The following is an 18690-nucleotide window of genomic DNA, read 5'->3' as shown; positions in this document are numbered from 1 at the left end:
CTAGTTTACCCCAGATAACTGCTGAGACAGTATGGGGCACACTGAATGGAGTGCCTTCTACCACAAGAAGTTCACGTGTGATCTGGAAATTATAATGGGTTCATGATGAAGTGTTTACAGTAAGAGCACAGGAGATGCACTGACAAGCCTTGTGTGTCTTGTAAATACATGATCTAGGGAAAAATCAGTCATTCTGAATTACACAGCTGACTATTATTTCATTCCTCAAACTCCATGACAACCCACAGCACTTCCTTCTGTTCTCATACACCTGAAGGATTTCTCTTAAATCTGTGAACAGTTTAGCAGGTCTTTAGCATGTGAAGTAATATCCTAAGCCATTTTGGAGAGAAAAGACTGTGATCAAGTCTTACAAAACCGTAGTGAAGCAACATCCTGATAAACCTTGTGGGTTTTAATTAGCTGGAGGCCACTGGATAATCATTTTCAACAAAGTTGTGTGAGTCCAATTCCTTGAGACCACTGTGAGCATGAAAAAGTAATTTAAATTAATATCTGAAACCTACTCCTTGATCATGTTCATGACTGCACATACAGGCTTGGCTCTTGTGCCATCTTCAGCAGTGATAGCTGGAGAAACTGCTGCCCAGAAGCCTCTTCCTCTGCTCTGCAGAAGAGCCCATCCCTCCCTGACACACTTTGCTCAGATCACCTGGATTTGATTAGCAATTAAAGTTGCAAAGGTTTCATAGTTCAATTTATTTTGGGTGAGGTAACATGAATTCATTTGAATACCTCAGCCACATGTTCAGTAATCCCAGTGCAGGCAGATAGTGGTGAGCTGGAGGAAGCCACTGATGGAAAGTGATGTATTAAGTAGTAATTTCATCTCTGCTTTGGGCTGAGTCTGCGTGCTTGAGATCACAAGTCGTTCTCTGTTAACTACAAGAATCACATGTTCATATGAGTTTTTTCAGATTGTGAATTTAATATTTGCAATATTTATTAAAATGCACCTTCTTTTTTCATCAAAAAACATTTTGGAATTATGTTCCAGGGCAGTTTAATGTGTTAACTGTGATGTTTGATTACTTGAACTGGTATTCAAAATAAGAATAATCTTTGGAATTCAAGAGTGAAAAAGATGTTTACTTACTGATTACTTACTTTTAGCTTAGCATTTCCACAAATGCACAATGACAGCACCTTCACTAGTCAGCATCTTTAAAGAAGTGGTTTGAGATATTGACTAGCCTTCTGTTTTGCAGGAGTTTAGACTAAATAAGTATTTTTTATCTTTTAAACATACAAGAAATATTCAATTATTTTGGCTTCTTGTGTTTGGCAATTCCCCTCTGGTTTGTGGCTTCATCTACTAGAACGTCTCTAAAACATTTAATTGTAAGTTTTATTACAAAGCTGATGAATTGCACCCTTGTCTGCTATGGTAGCATCTGAAGATTTCCTTCTTCATCACATTGTTCAGAGACATCCTTCTGCTAAGTGAAACCTTTGTGGGTGCAGGTTTGCTTGGAGCAGACAGGGCTCTAAGGTGGCTATTGCCACTTTATTTCATTCATCAAAATAAAGAAAGGATTGATTGCACAAACAATGTTGGTCACCAGAAAAAGAAGCAATGAAGGTAAAGTTCACGTTTGGTACTCATGGTCTACTGGCAGCTATTTAAGGATCAGTGTAAGGATCAACCACTACATAAAATGACTGCCAGTAGTTGATTACATAATTTTCAAATTATGACCATGACATATGACAGCAGGATGGCAGACAGTTTCCTAGAGTGCTTCCCTGCTCTCCTTGCTTGGGTCTTGTTTTGGACAGAGAACTCAGGCTTCTCAAGGAAGTGTCTTTTTTTTCATGTATCAACAGTGTGTTGGCTAAATATCTTAGGGCTTCCAAGTCAAATTATAAAAGCTGTCAGCTTTTTCCAGCCCACGTCAAAAGGAATTTCAGAAAAATTAGGAGGTTCTTTACATGGCAAAGTTTCCTATTTCTTCCTAATACTTAGTTGAAAGCATTGCAGTCAAGTTCACATAACTTTAGCATATAATATATTAAAAATCTGGCTAATGGACATTAAAAAATCAACTGTTTAAGCAGTTTTGAAGAGATGGGATGACCAACTACATATTGGAAATTATCTTCTGTGGACTTGTCTTCTGCTCTACAAAACCAAGAAACTACAGTAAATCTTCCTGAGTCTAAAAAACCATCACCTTAACTAGCAACCCGAGATCTGGCAGCTTGGTCATATCCTTTATAAGAGAATAAGAATCACACAGGTTTAGGTCCTTGACCATAAAAGACTGTGCATGGGAGGAGAGAGAAGTGCAACATTTCACTGGCCGTTCCCCTTCAGAAGGAAAGGCAGGATCCTGCCCAGATTTCAATTACCTCAATGGTTTGGTGTGAAATAGTGACACTGAATCTCATAGGGACCAGGATGGTAAAGAGGAAACAGTGAATTAATTGTGTCTCATGACCACAGTGCTTCCTGTCACACCCAGCGCTCTGGACACATCTAAATTCAGAGTATGACCCCAATATATTGCCACATACAAAACAAGGGTGCCATAATTTCCAACTTTCATATGCCAGTTTAGTTCCTGCAAACCTCAGAATTCTTGGGCATTGGATTCTGTCACACCTCTTGTTCACTGATGGATGATATAACACCAATGGACTGCAATCACTCTGTGACCCTGCCTTCTAAGCTACCAAGTCAGACATTGCTGAGAGGAAATGACATGTAACTTATGAAACTTGTTTATATACTAAATACAAGTACGGAAGTGATTTCAGCTTTGTTATTGCTGAGAATACTGGAGGATACAGACATCAAAAATATCTAAATTCCTGTTTGATTAAAATCTGCTATTGAGTCTACCTCTACGTGTCATCTCTCAGTTTGCAATGGAGCCTGGACAAAATGCTTAGATGAAGTAGAAAAGTGACTGATATTATCACTACTAGCAGCTGCATATTATAAAAGCAGGATGAAGAGGTGCCACCAATAAATGGAAGTATATGGATATACAGGCAAAATCGTGGAATTCAAGACAATACCTGTTTCAGGCTCAGTTTCAATGCTCTCAGAATACTGTCTTGCAGAAAGAGATTGAAAGTGTTTCAGTTTCAGTAAATATTCTCTGGTTTTTCTGAGTCCTCTAATAGCAGACCTACTTGTTTCCATGTCACAAATTTATTGCTTGCTTACCTCCCCCAATCAATGTGCTATGATCTAGCTGTTATTTATTAAAGTCTGGCTCACATAATGATGTAAAGGGCTTGTGTTTTTTCCTGTTCAGTTATTGTTCCTCAAGTCCCAGAATCTCTTTGTATAAATTTATCTCCCAATTCCGTTCAAGTGAAAGAAACCAGCAGCTTCTTCTATGTCCGGGCATGTCCAAGACCTTCATAACACACCCTGCTTCTTTGGCACAAGTCTGTTAAAGGCAGAGAGTTTAGAAACAGTGTGAGTGAAAGGGAGGTGGGAAAGAAGACATATACAGATCCTTCTAAAAAGTTTAGGAGGTGAAATCATAGTGTGCATGTGTGTGTGTGTTAAATTATTTCAAGCTTCCTTTGACCTAATTTGCTGTTGTTCATGCAGTTAATGACAATTGTTTACATTACTATGTTAAGTATCCTTCCACTTCTTTCTGTAAGTTAAAAGTGCCAAGCAGAACTGGAATGACATTTCTGGATGGAATCTCAATAGCACAAAAATAAGAAATGGCAAAATTCCCAGGTAGAATTTTGACAAATCCGCTAAAAACCCCTGGCACTTGGACTAGACCCACAGGATAATACAAATTGCACTGTCAGAGGACAAACAGTTCTGTGGTGGAGGAATATTAGCCTTAATGTTGTCAGGCTTTCGGTGAAATGCTCTGTTCAACTGCAAGGGTCTTCCTGGGAAAGCACCCACTCTTGTCCCTGAGTGCGTGGTTAACTGCTGGCGATATGGGACAAATGAGTCTGAGTGACGATGAGCTGAGGGAAGACATGAGCAGTATTCCTGGACCATTCTGGCTGCTCTGCTGCTGCATTAGCTGGAAAGTCATCCCTGACATCTGTATGGTTTCCAACCCAGCTGGAAGGCAGCAGTGACTTCAGGGCACAGAGGGGATCAACTTCCCAGGACAGATGGGAATAGCAGCATCTCTTTACCTATGGGGCCAAGGCATGAAACAGACATCTGACCTGTTCAGCCTTGTCAAGGATTAAATGTTTCTGGGCACCCCTGAAGCAGAACTCGTCAACAAATCGACCTATAGGTAAGGCAAGAATGCCATGTGAGGTCATCCATTCAGCTCAGCTCACCCCGTTTTAATTCTAGCTCTGTCTTTGCCAATAAATCTTCACTCTGTCCCCTGGCAATGTAATATTTAAACACTTTTAAGTGTTTAAACCTCTGATTAAAGCCACAACACAGTTCCCAATTTCATCCTGCAATACTTAAACCCAGGACTGAATACCCACATTAGTTTGAACACTAAGACTGCTGTCTTAGGGTCCAGCATAAGACAACTCATCTCTTGGATCCACATGCAAGTATCACACTTGCTCACATATCTCAGAGCCATGCAGACTGCTCAGCAGTGAATTTCCATCACTCGTGCTGCCAAACACAAGGCAAGATGCAGTTCTTCCTCCCCACACTCACCAGCCACACCATAAATGTCAGCTCAAGCTTGCAGGCAACAGGCTCTGCAATGGCAAATCAGCAGCTGGAGCTGCAACATGCCTATTGGCAGCCATGCAAAAGTCACTAAGAAAAGCTTCCTAAACGTCCAAAAGGGCTCGTTAGAATGTTCTCCTACTGGGTGTGCTGCATCTCATGCTCTGTCTGCTTAGCCCCTGAACACAGCAAACAGGGTGTTTACAAAACATTTAGCTGAAAGCAAATGATAAGTGGCATATGCAAGCTGCTGTTGCCAGGTGCAGAGATACAAACACAGTATTTAAAATGTCCCTGCTTTGTGTCTGGATTTCTATGTGGAAATGCAAACATAATACTCTACAAATGCAGTTTGAGATACTCTTCCAATGACCAGCAGAGAGAAACCCCGCTGCTGCCAAAAGGAGAGGTCCTAGCTTCCCCTCTTTCCTGGCTGTCTTCCTGGATCCCTGTTCCCATCTGTGATATCCCACCTCTGCTTCATGGAGGCTCTTCTCACCCCTTAGGGTGCCAGTGCATTTACTAACTTCAGTAGCAAACTATTTTTAATGGGGTTCGGGTTATTTTTCTTGGCTGTTTCCCATAGCTTCAGCCCTCTGAATCAGTTTGTTGAGGATACACTTGGTATCAGAAGGGCACAGGAAAACAGCAAGAGTACCGGCCAGGCTGGGAGGAGCAGGAGGACCCCATCACAGCAGCAGTGAGCTATTGGCAAAGCCACCCTCATCCTGCTGCAGCCTTAGACATAAACATTTGTACCAGTTCACTCAGTGGTTCAGGGACCTGGGCTCTGACCTGGGTCACACACACAATGTGACCTGACTCCAGCCAGGCTGTTCAACACCAGTTTCCTTTGGAAGGAGGCCATGCCTTTCCCCAGGCCACCTTGCAGACTGCAGAGCTCAGCTGCTGTGGTGCTATGATTGTTTTTAAGAAGTCTCCAATATGTTTGTTCTCACTGGAAAAGTGGTTCCTTTTTCTTATTTTTCTCATGTTCAAAAAGAAGTGGATTATTTTTAGCTCATATTTCTCCTTTTGAACTTGCCTGTGGTTATTAAGTCAACACAGGAGAATTGTGCTTCCAAAGATGGATGTCTCGGAAATGACAGTGCATAGACATCCAAGTGACAGTGGTTCTGCAATCCATCCATAAAGTGCAGTGCACCATGTTCAGAAAAGGACATAGGAACTAAAAGTAGGGCTTCTGGCAAACTGGGCAACTTGGAATCTATGGCATAAATCCTCATCACCTTCCATCTGATGCTGGAGGAGTTTATTAAAAGCTTTTGCTGAAGACCCTGGCATCCCAAAGATGTCTGTAGCTCCATAGGGCAATTTCTGCCATTTCTTCTTTAGTTGTGAAACCACTCTTGTCTAATAGACCATGCAGGCTGGGATATATGATCCCAGGTGCTCTTCTGAGACTTTTACATTGTGGTGTGGGGGAACAACAGGATGAGGCCATAGTACAATGATTACATGGGCCAGGTAGCAGCACAAATGATGTTTTTTTAACAATGCTGGGATGTCAGGTTCAAGAAAAGATAAATGAGATTTTTGTATAATTGGCTATGACACTAAAATTATCCTGGATAAGACGGGCTAAAGGAAGGCATTCTTTCCTGACCTGCTGAGGTCCTGCATGCAAACCACATTGAGAAAACTGAAGGCAGTTTCTGGAGGTCCCTTATCAAGTATTATGAAGAATTACAGATGGTTGTCCCTCAAAAAGAGCCACGTCGCTTCAGCACCTCTGAGAAATGGGGTGGGTTTTGTTCAGCCCACTTTAGGAATGAAGAAAAAAACAACAAACTGTCCGATAATATGATTGCGAAATCAGGGGGTTTTGGGCAAGGTAAACTGTCACGTGTTTGCTTGCTTCTAAACCCAAATTTGTTTTCTGTGTTTCTGTGGAAAATCAGAGGATGTTATAAGCTGAGTCATGCCATTATTGACTTTAGCAAGCACAGCACTGATATAAATAGTGAAACTCTGGTGTGTCTTAGAGGAAGAAGAGATTGAGAGGTCTTCTAGCAAGGGCTGGTAGGACAGAGAGAAAAAGATGAAGAAAAAGATCCTTCTTTTCCTTGAGTTATTGTATGTTATATGCTCTTCTGCTTTTCCAGTGGCTCCAGAAAAAGAGAAAGAAGATATGCAATTTGCTAAGGTAAGAACTACAGACAGAACTGAAGAAATATTTTATTGACAAAATCAACATAGTATTAGCGATGTGGAATCTTTTATTACCAGCTCTCTGAATTTGAAAAGAAAGTTTCATGTTCTAAACCACTGCTTTTTTCTTCCCTATCAGAAATATCTGGAAAACTTCTATGATTTTAAAGAAGAAAAAGCTTTGTTTAAAGCAAAGGACCTCAACCACATGTCTGAAAAAATACGAGAGATGCAGTCATTCTTTGGGCTAGAGGTGACTGGGGAGCTGAATCATAAGACACTGGACATGATGAAGCAGCCTAGATGTGGGATACCAGACGTCCGTTCATACAGCACCTTCCCACACAGCCCCACGTGGAAGAAGGAAGATGTGACATATCGGTAACATACATTAAAGCATGCTTTTCTCCACACCACTGGAAAGCTCTGTGAATGCTAGGCAGAAGTAATGTCAACAGGCTCTTTACTATTTATTTCTGTATTTCTGCATGTAAAAGCTCTTTTCAGGATGAAAGGGACAGGAAAGTGGGAACTATTCAGGCTTCCAAATAGTGATGAGAATACCAAAACAGGAGTTTACATTAGTTAGCTAGCAGCTTACTAAATAATATACTCAGTGGATAAAAGGAATACAACTGAGAGTATATGTTAGGGTTTCTGAAAGACATGAAAGAAAACTGTGAAAATTTCATCTGTTATATAGGCAAATATTTTGAAAATAAACCACTTGAGATGCATAAATTATAATAGCTACTGATTCAAATATTTGACCTTGATACCATTTGTCCCAGTCAACATGTGATCTTGTTGCTTTTAATTCCTTTTGTCTTTATTTCACAGGATTTTGAACTACACTCCAGACATGCTGGAAGCTGATGTAGACGAAGCAATTGCAAGAGCCTTCCAGCTCTGGAGCAGTGTCACCCCTTTGAGGTTCAGCAGGGTTTATGGCGGTCAAGCAGATATAATGATCTCCTTTGCAGCTGGATGTAAGGGGACTCTGTTGCCTGGGAATGATAGTACTTGACACTTTTTCTTCCCAAGATAATGAAAAGCATCTCTTTTTCCCCCCCTTATTTTTAGTTCACGGTGACTTCTATTCCTTTGATGGTCCAGGAGGAACTCTGGCTCATGCCTACCCCCCTGGGAGTGGGATAGGAGGAGATGCCCATTTTGATGAAGATGAAAACTGGACCAAATTTACTACCTATAGTGGTAGGTAACCTAAAATATTGTGTTGCCTGTTTTCTATTAGACAGTGTTGCCTTGAAGATGCTGTAAAGTCATATATCCCATGGCAGTAGTTCCAGTATTTACTGAGATGTAAAATGTCAGTGTAATTTAGTAAAATAATTCTGCATATTTGGATCTGGGCTGCAGTCACAACAGTCCCTTGAAGTTAATGCAGACTGCAGTTACAGCTCCAGTGAAGGAAATTAAGTTAGCATGGAATAGCAATGTCAGGTAATCATGACATCAAAAGACAGGGAATCTTGACCCTCAGATAATGACCTTAAAAGTTGTAATATAATCTCTCCCTTTTGTTAGTTTGTTTGTTTGTTGCTTGGCATTGGTTTTTTTCTGACTTAAAGTGATGCTCATCTTTAACTTCTGGAAAGGAAAAAAAATCTTGAATTGATTGGCAGATATAATATAACAGTGAAGTGTTCTGGTTTCAGCAGTGTCCAGAGATTACGTTGCACATTACTGGTTTTGTGAAGGCAAATTCTGTGTCAGTTACTATTCCCAAAATCTGATCAGGTGACTGAAACCTTCTCACCTGCTTTTCAATTGTTATTAGCATTAAAGAAACCTTGATTCTTTGTTGGAAAATTTCTGCAACATGGGCAGAAACTGTTCCCAGAGTGGTTTTCCAGTGAGAAATCAATACCTATAATTCAAAACTCATTTCTTCTCCAGGATGCCAAAGAGCTCTTACTTGGGCATAGTTAGATTTTGCCATTTTTAAGACCATGAATTATATATCCCACATGAGAAAATGGTGGCTGTATCCTGGTGTCATATGAAAAATGTATTAATTTTTTGTTCTTTGTGCTGGATCTTTTTTAGGATACAACTTATTTCTCGTTGCTGCTCATGAGTTGGGCCACTCACTAGGTCTCAGTCATTCCAACGTTTTTGGTGCTTTGATGTATCCTATATATATGCCCACAGACACAAGGGACTACCAACTTCATCAGGATGACATTGATGGCATTCAAGCCCTCTATGGTAAGCAAGAAGCATCATTTTCTAGTGAAAGACGGATAACAATTTATAATGAATTTTTCCCAACAGCTAAAATGTACTGAACTTCCTACTACAAGAAAGATACTGAGGTTCAATTTCCTTTTATTGTTTTTGGGCAAATCTCTTGGGTTTTTGTGGCTAACAGTCTACGCTGCAAAATGGAATCTGTGGACTGATTCCATTCCAATTAGTGCAAGTTAGTCAAAAGATCCAAGAGCCTTTCTCCAATGATACCAGAGGAACAGCCTGTGTCTGTAGCATTAAACCCTCTTATCTTCCACAAAAGGGTGGTTATGTGCACATTTGGCTTCACATCATAAAACCTGAAATGCTGTGGCATGAACTGCTCTGATCCACCTTCTAATTCCACACTTACCTTATTTTCCAAAGGACCCCCCAAGGAATCATCTGCACTTCCACCAAAAACTTCTCCCCCACAAGAACCAACTGAAACAATACCTGCAGAAGCACCAACTGAAATGTCTCCCAGGGAAGAACCAACAGAAATGACACCCTCCAAGCCACCCCAAAGACCAGACGACTGCGACCCTCATCTGAGTTTCGATGCTATCACTACTCTCCGTGGGGAAACACTGTTCTTCAAAGACAGGTAAGCACTTTAATTTCCAGCAACATCTTTTTGTGAGACTCACAAAGGCAAAGCATAAAATTAAGTTCAAGGAATTTATCTTCCCTTGGTTACAAAGGAAAATATTTCTTTCTGCAAGTGTTAAGGCAACTTTGAAACATTTCACTAGCCCACCTGGACTGGGTGAGCAACATGGTTTACTGACAAGTGAGTGTAATGTTTTAATCCATCAGACATCATCATCCATGTCTACTAAAATTGTGCAAGGCTGAGTAATTCCAGTGTCACTCCTCAGCCTGCAGCTGCTTCATATGTGGCACTGTCCTCATCACACCATGCCTTGTGTGGGCCAGGGAGCAGTGGAAAATGTCCCTGGTGACTTTTAGTGTCACTCTGACCTAGGATTCTACACTAGACCACTGCCCAGTAATGTCTACAGGGAGCCCCTGCTGTTGCAGGGTGACCTCATTTTGGGCATGCTCTGACACTGCACTGTCGTGGGTTGTTGGCTGAGCACATCCAGCCTGGTGAGAGCAAACAGCATGTCAGGCCCAGGGCTTCACCTCCTTCTTGGTTTGGTAGTTGTGTTTTGATTGAACAAGCTTCCTTTGATCGTGTGGGTCTGATTTCCCATCTAAAACACATGAAGAATTGTAGCTTAAAAATTTAATAATTTTCAAGGAGGAGGGGGAAAGGGCAGTTCTTCCTTAAACCGAGTTTAACATGCTTTCAAGAATGATTATTTAACATTTGTAACCAAACTGAAATGAGCTGTGCCTACCAACATGGGTCATGGTTAAGTGAAAGCTGCAATTGTCAGCTTTACCACAGATATTCTATGTTGTCCTGGACAAACAACCAGGCTGCAAATGCAGAAGTCTACGGGGCCACCGACGGTAGGTGACCCTGGCTGAGCCAAGGGGTTGGACAAGGTAAACTTCAGAGGTCCCTTCCAACCTGAACTATTCTGTGACCTCAGAGCAACTTACAGTAAAGGGCACCTGTCTGTGAGGGAGCAGGGCAGAGGGAAGGACTGCATTCCAAAAGGGGTGGTATCTCTGCCTCGTAGGGACCACTGGTTCCAGAACCCAGACATTAGGATTTAAAGTACATTAATGGGCCCCTGATCTCCTGATGAAGTAGAGACAATGAAACTCTGCTGGTTTTGTTTCGATCAGCTACGCCTGGCGCAAAAGCCCATATTTCACAGGAATTGAGCACGACACCATCTTCTCCTTCTGGCCATCACTGATAGCTGGCTTTGATGCTGCCTATGAGGTTGACAACAAGGATCGAGTGCTGTTTTTTAAAGGTACTCCTCTCACATTTCCATCAGTTTTTTATGACTACCTGAAGTTAAAGCAATACTGTTAACATTATTTAATCATAATGGAATGAATATTATGCTAATATTCATATTAACTCTAACACTAATACTAGCACTAATAGAGAATATTCTTAATATTTGAATCCATTTAAATTTTGAAAATTATGTTACTGCCATTAATTAATGCTGCCTCACAACAGTCCTACATGCACTTCCTTTGGTCAGTGAGGGAGAAGACTATAGCTGAGACAAAATTGATTGCTACATTACAGTATCTAAATACATTTTTAAAGATGACAAACACACCTAAAAAATATATTGACTTTTAATTATTGAGTATATAATACTCTTAATGACTATAAAAAGTGGAAAATCCAAGAGCTGTGAGACATTCAAACTTCTGTGTGCCCTAAGAGGGTAATGTTTTCAGCTGGACATCTGTGCTGTTTGGTGACATTAACTACACAGAAAGCTCTGGGGCTTTGACAAAAAGGAGATCAGACTCCTCAAGAATCCCTATAACTATTTCTGTTTCCTTGTAGACAACCAGTACTGGGCTGTCAGTGGCTACAGCATAGAGTCAGGCTTCCCCAAGCCCATTCAGAACCTGGGCTTCCCCACCAGTGTCAGGAAAATCGATGCAGCTGTTCATGACCAAAATACAAAGAGAACCTATTTCTTTGTTGGTAACAAGTACTGGAGGTAAGGTTCTTTTCTCTTCTGTACAAGAGATAATAAAAATGGTTTTTTAAATCAAGTGATATGATTATTTGTACAGGAAGTTCATGTCCTCTTTTTGTCAGCCTTCTCAGCCATGGAAAGTTGAAACTCAATTACTCAGGTCTTTTCATAGAACAAAGTCTGTAACACCTGAGTGTTCACTTACTCTTACCAGGCTGTGATTAAGGGGCAAATGAGCTTTGTTTATTCATTAAGAAGCAATGTGAACTAGTGTAAAAATATTATGTAGTATAATTAGTATAAAAATATGAATTGAGTAGACTTTGTCACCATGTCATGTATTCATTCTGTGGTTACTAAGGAGCAAAGTGCTCTGTAAAATTTATAAATGACAAATGAACCAAGAAAATTATAGAAAAAGATTAAAGTATTTACTTCGTAAGAAACAGTTCAGCTAAGCAGTAATCTTAGCCTAATAATTAATCTGTAATACTATCTTAAAAGAGTGTTATTACACCTGAAGCTTGCATTTCTCTTACAGGGTCACTTCATGGATTGTGTGCTGCAAAATTAAAATAATTATGTTTGAATAATTATTTAAGTTTGTTACTCAGTATAAGCCCCATCTAGCCTTATTGTCAGTCTCAGGGAATTAAAGTGAATGTTTTAGTCTGATATTCTGAAAACAGGCTTACCTAGGCTACTAAAGATGTAAATATTCACACAACCAGGATTTATACAGCTCTCTGAGATCACAATGCTTGCGGGTACTGGATTTTCAGCTGAGAGTAGGCATATTGTGTAAAAATCCATGTGGTTTCAACATTGAATATCCGATGCTTATTTTCTGTTTCCATGCAATTTCTTTATTTAGTTTCAATGAAAATACCCAATCAATGGAAAGAGGCTATCCAAGAAAAATAGCAGCTGACTTCCATGGGATCAGCTATCCAATTGATGCTGCCCTTCAGAAAAATGGTAAAAAAATCAAAATATAATTTAAAAAAAACTCAAAAAACAACTAACCAAAGCAAAAAAATTTATGTTTCCATAGATATACTAAATTTTTTGTTTGATTTTTTTTAAATCACCCAAGAAAATAGTGAGTGCGTAACAATAGGTATACAAAAATGAAATATTAATGTGTCAATATTTTGTCCTTCCAATTCTAGGATATTTCTACTTTTTCCATGGATCAAGCCAGTATGAGGTTGACATCAAGAAAAAGAAACTCATCCGTATAATGAAGAGCAACAGCTGGTTTAACTGCTAGAAATATTAAGTGATAGTGCAGGGGTATATTTGTACCAGAAAGAGTTTTTCATGTTTCTTGATTCTAAACAGTGTTATTTAGCTGTTCCTGTGCATCTGAGTCTGAAATGCTGACCTTTGGCAATTCTAATTTAAAATGTTAAAATGTAAAACCTAATATACAGTTTTAATTTATTTTGTTCTCCAACTATTTATTAATCAAGTTGTTTTTGAGTAATAAATATTTTGCTTGAGTTTAGCAGTTCTTGTGTTCTGATTCAGTCCACTGGGGACAAGGCATCTGCTACAACCACACAAAAGCCTGAATGACACCAGGACCCATCAGAATTTCTAGCAGGGCTCAGTGTCTGTGGGGGGAAAGTTAAAGAGAAGAAGAAGTAGAGGGGCAGTTCTGACAGTCAATTAGAAATTACCCAGGGGACAGAGGTGTAAACAAAGACACTCAGGAACAATGTGGGGGAGGCATAAAAGGTAAGAGATCCTGCACAAGCATGTACAAAGGGAGAGATTGGAGTCTGTGGCCTCACCTTCCATGACCCCCAGCACGGGGACAAAGACAAGGCAGGGGTTGGGACAGCTAGATGGGAACATGGCCATGGGCTGAGAGGACCAGTGCACCAGTGCCACTGAGGGTGGCTTTGATGGACAGAGTCATTGGTACAGCAGAACATGAGCAACCAGAGAGAAGGATAAATGTCCAGTCTGGGGATGGAGGTAGCATGCAGGCAGATAGGGAAATGATGGAGATATGATCACAGGGTCACATGGAGTCAGTGGATTAGCCCTCCTGAGCTGTGACCATGTGCCATGGAAATGGAATCAGGGCTGGCAGTCCACCTCACAATGCTGGACAAGAAGCCACAAACAAGAACCACTTCCCAGCAAACAAGCCAAAATTAGAAAAAGCCAAGGATTTTTATGTAACTACCACAGATGAATCCTCCAGAGGAGTGGTGCAACACAGAGAAATGCACATCTGATTTCTCCATGCTCCTTGTTTGGGTGCCCCTCACAGGGCAATAATAGCTCAGTGACTTTGAACATCCCTTGAGCTGTAAGGCAGCTTGTCTGGAGTCCATCCTCTATTTGAAGGGATTTGATCCCATCTCTTACAACACTCCTCTGATGATGCGATTGTACAAGGAAGTGGACTTGCTATTACTCTTTCTCTAGCAGACTTGGGAAAGGCAGAAAGAGGGGATGGGAATGGCTGACAAGGAGAGTATTCCAGCTACCACAGCTCAAACCCATGAGGCAGAGGTAAAATTTGCTCCTGGTCTTCTGCACAGGGAAGTTCCCTCAGATTTGATCAAAGACATATTACCCCCTGTCCCCACATCCATCAGGGCCAGAGGAAGCCACATGTCTCTCGGTGCACTCACAGAGCCACTGTCCCACTGTGCTCACAGACAAGATCAAAAAGAGGCAGGAGAGATAATGCTAGCCTGAATGGGGCTTTGAGCAACCTGGTCTAGTGGAAGGTGTCGCAGACTATCACAGGTGGGTTGGAATGAGATTATCCTTAATGTCCTTTCTAGACCAACAATTCTATAGTTTTATGATCTTAGAATATCTCTTCTCTGCCATGTCCTCCTCATGCATGTTTTGTGCCATGCTAGATATGCTCTAATTACCACTAAAGCCAAGTCTAAAGCCAACCTATGTTACAAATCAAGCCATGTCTTAACAGCCAAGTAGGGACACAACAGCTGAGCGTTGCTGCAAGGGATGCACCATGGTGAAGTCCTGGACTCAAAAGTGGGTGAGCTCACCTGGCAGCAGTCCAGGCAGGGCAGAAACACGGGAAAACTGGGGTTGCCCCAGCATTTTCCAGTGTCTTTTTCAATAGCTTTTGCTCTGTACATAGCCTATCCTGAAGAAACTTCACTCCAAGGACATTAGATGCCTCCAGGCTTAGGCAGGGTGCTTGTGAGTACTGTTTGTACATAACTGATGGGATTCATTCTCTTTGCTTTTAAAAATGCCTACATACTTTGATATCCTAACTAGACACCTTCTTGTATGTGAAGTCTACCTTCAGAAACCAGGCCTTTAGGCTCTGGTTGTTGGCTGAGACTTGAAAGTGGTTGAGGAGGAAGCAAAAGGAACATTTCAGCAACAGCGAAGCAGAACACTGTTGTTGTTTACAATGACTCACATTAGATTAAAGTATTTCTCCTGCATAAGGTTAGTACTATTTTTTTAGTTATCACATCCAGGAAACAGCAAAATCAAAATACTCCCTCCACCTCTGGGTTTTAATTAGCTTAAACTCAAAGTACATCAAAAATGAGCGATATTTATTTAGCTGTGAAGACAAATCTAGCAAGTGTAGCTTGGAGCAGAAATGGATGATAACATGCCATGGATTCCACATAGAAAAGGGGACTAGTGAGATGTATAAACCATGGAGTTTTTATGTGTATTCCTGCTTTGTTAATGTCTTAAACTTTGAAATGAAAGAACATTACTTTCAGTTTGGGAAAAGCAATGAAATTCCTGGCAAATGAAAGACGTAGCTCAGATGACGTTGGAAACATTGGAAATAGGAATATTGGAGTTGCCTGTCTATACTTAGTGAAAAAGAGAAGATTTCCTGTAACCAGGATTTTGTTAGAACTCATAAATGATTTCTGGAATTAAAGGCCTCTTGGGTACCAGCAGGGGAAATTTATCCATAAACATAATTTCAAGTACTTGTCCTGTATGAATAGGAGCTTTCCTTGGAATCCAGGAGCAGGCATGCAAATTAGAAACACAAAAAAGAACCTATTACATCTAAAATTCTTGACTGCTCAACAGTTGACCTAGACCCAATCCCCTGCACATGAAATCTCAGGCAAAAACCCCTTAATGAGTTCACTGACAGAGAGCAAGGGTGACCCATGTGCAAGCTGACTGGAACATCGAGTGGTGTCAGTGAATCAGCATTACCACACTGGAGACTCACAACTTTTATATAAAAGCCAGAAGTAGGTCACACACTCACTTTGTCAGCAATAAGACATTTTTGAGGATAGGTTTGTGCTGCCAGGTCTGAGGGTTTGCAGCACAGCCGGGAAGGAGGTGCCAAAGGCACTGAGTTAAGCAATGTTCATGGCAGCACAGGCTGAAGCTGCCGTTTTACAGCTCAGAAGATTCCCATGCACAGACCTTCTCTTCCAGGTGTTATCCAAGGGTCCTACACTGCTACCAGAGTTCAGCCTGGCCAGGACACTGAGGATACATAAAGCAGCAGAGAGGTGCAGTCTCAAACTGAGTAATTAAACTAATCAATTTAGCTTGATCCTATTGAGGCTCTATGAGATGTTCTTTTTCTTTTCTCTATACTACATACTCACTAGTTTTAAAATACATAACCTGTGAACTAGCAATAACCTTGCCAAAAGAAAGGAGCAAACTTTAACACTTCTTGTCAGTTATATGTCTTTCTCGGGTACAGCTAGCTTAGGGTGGGGCTATGGGAATGCATCCAAGGCAGAAGATTAATTCCAGAAGAGGTAGAGATAAGGGTAATCCTAGGAGTTTGCTCAGACTCTTTTAAAGGTTGAAAAAAAGGAGAACATAGCAATTTTCACACTGGCTTCTTTAATCCAAAATGAGATTGACATTATACATTGTGCTACTTCTGGATAAAGTCACCTCAAAGAACAACATCAAAGAAGATCTCTGTGATTATGGAACTTTCTTCACAAAGCATATTCTAGATGATTGATCTCTAGGTGATTGATGTCTTGAGGGAAATGGGGAATAGTAACAAGAAAAGTGAGTAAGAGGTCGACAGAGTAGCAAAAGTATGTCCTTGAGGAGGCTGATAATTAGAAAACCGTAAAAATTTCATCAATACATTCTTAGATGGTTTTGACAGCTTCCAATACCCCTCTCATTAGAGACAAAGGTGAGCAATGAAAATTTAAGTCCTACAGGCTGGAAAGTTACTTTTTCCTTCTAGTACACACAGAGACACTGAGGGAAGAGAAAACAAAAAGAGTTGGAAGGCTATAGGGGAGCTGTAAGTACCAGAAGCTGTTTCTGCAGAGAAGTATTTAAGCTGCACAGGAGAACTCTGCAGCCAATTTTTAGATTCATCTCACCCACCCAGGTACACCTCAAATAACTGTGTGAGTGGAGCCATTATCAAAATCTCCCGCAGGGAATTGCTTCCTGTCAGCTCAGCTGGCCCATTTCTAGGTTATTCCCAGAGCCTGTCCAAATCCTTCCAGGTCTAGGGAGGGGTTCTCTCTCCAGTGGAAATGCCACAGGTAGGTGTCTGCTCTTAGGGTAGGAATTCTGTCCTCAGTGACCAGATGACTTTTGTGGAGTCCCACCAGACTTGCTGGTGACAGTCCCTGTTTCAGCTGCCCAGATCCAGCAATCGTTCTCGTCCTGCCTATGGATGGCCACTGGCATGCTGTGCTCAGGGGATCCTTCTGGTACCAACACAATGCTCTTCAGGAGGAAATAATTTCAGCAAATATCTCAAGCGCACAATATATTTATAACCTCTCCTTTCACATGTCTATTATCCCACCAGCTCTGTGGAAGGGAGTTTATCTCTCTGCACATTCAAAGTCCCACCTGCACTGCAGGCTTACCCAAAATCCTCTGTCAGCCCCATGCAGAAGTCTTGGATATGTAAGACTGTCTTCAATGGCAGTAGACATCTCTCATCAGGATTCCCATGCCCACTGCTTTGTCCTCATTTGTGGTAGTGCATGGAGGGTGTGATTGGGCATGGAGGAAAAGTGGACCCAATCTAGAGTGAACCTGCTGTTGAGTGTCAGCAGTTCTTACCACCAATGGCAGAAATGGAGAACATAGGAACCTCTCTGTGACAAGAACAGCCATCATAGTTTGATCCAGAAAACCTCAGTGCTTTTAAAAACCTTATAGTAAGTATCAAAGAAGGAGAGTGTGAAATACAAAGTCTTTGGGCAATTCTCTGAGAAAGTGGAAAAAACTGCTGAATAAAAGTAACATGAAAATGTCTTGGCTCAATTTTTATAATTTTTATATATGCTGGAAACAGTATTTTCATTTATTTGTGTTAATTTCACATTTTCCTGCAGAAAAAAAAAAAGAATGTTTAATCCAGGCGCAAACTCTTTTAAAAAAACTGCATAAACAAAGCATTGCTTCATCAAGCAAGGAGTTAAAACACTGACAGGACTCTATCAAAGAGAAAGATGGTGGCACTATAATAGCCTCCAAAAAAAAAGGTATAAACCCACCCACCCACCCCCTCCCCCCCCCAAAAAAAAAGAAACCTAGAAAACTAATTTCTGTTTGTAGTCTACAGTCCTGTAACCTTCTGTGAATATTTGTCACTTTAGGTACTTCAACAACCCTTTTGAAATCAGTATTATCTTCGAATGGAAAGCAGTAAAGAGATATGCTTTAAGTTTCGGAGAGTTAGACTACATTTTAACAATTAAAAGGTTAATAAGCTTATTAAAAAGATCTACAGGTCTATTATCTTCTCATTAATCATATTTCCATGTTGCAAAACCTGCACAAGGGTGGAACCGGATGAAAGACAGCACTGATCTGTTTTATGGCAAAACCCTTGTTTTCATGTTCTGTTGCTAGCTAGACATTTTGAGAATCAATGAGTCAGGGATTGGAAAGCTTTATAAAGCAAACAAATACTATATAAAGGTGAAGCAGGTGTGTGGAAGACTACAAAAAAGACCTCTCTAAAGATTAGTGCAAATGAGAACGGAAAATCGCCCATTT

The 18690-nt window shown here is 40.7% G+C and overlaps 1 protein-coding gene across 1 annotated transcript; it reads left to right on the top strand.

Annotated features, from left to right (window-relative positions):
• Positions 1 to 6725: 6725 nt before the first annotated feature.
• Positions 6726 to 12955, top strand: LOC309571420 (stromelysin-2-like; the record flags this gene model as incomplete). The annotated part of the gene is made up of 10 exons (XM_082278904.1): positions 6726 to 6830; positions 6975 to 7216; positions 7676 to 7824; positions 7919 to 8050; positions 8906 to 9067; positions 9476 to 9695; positions 10853 to 10986; positions 11544 to 11703; positions 12557 to 12660; positions 12855 to 12955. 10 exons carry the CDS (start codon positions 6726 to 6728, stop codon positions 12953 to 12955), a joined length of 1509 nt encoding a protein of 502 aa, XP_082135030.1.
• Positions 12956 to 18690: the final 5735 nt, after the last annotated feature.

Source organism: Coloeus monedula, assembly GCF_965178545.1.
Source record: "Coloeus monedula genome assembly, chromosome: 3".
Taxonomy (NCBI): Eukaryota; Metazoa; Chordata; class Aves; order Passeriformes; family Corvidae; genus Coloeus; species Coloeus monedula.
Note: the sequence above shows the minus strand (reverse complement) of the source record. Positions and strands in the feature narration are given on the sequence as shown.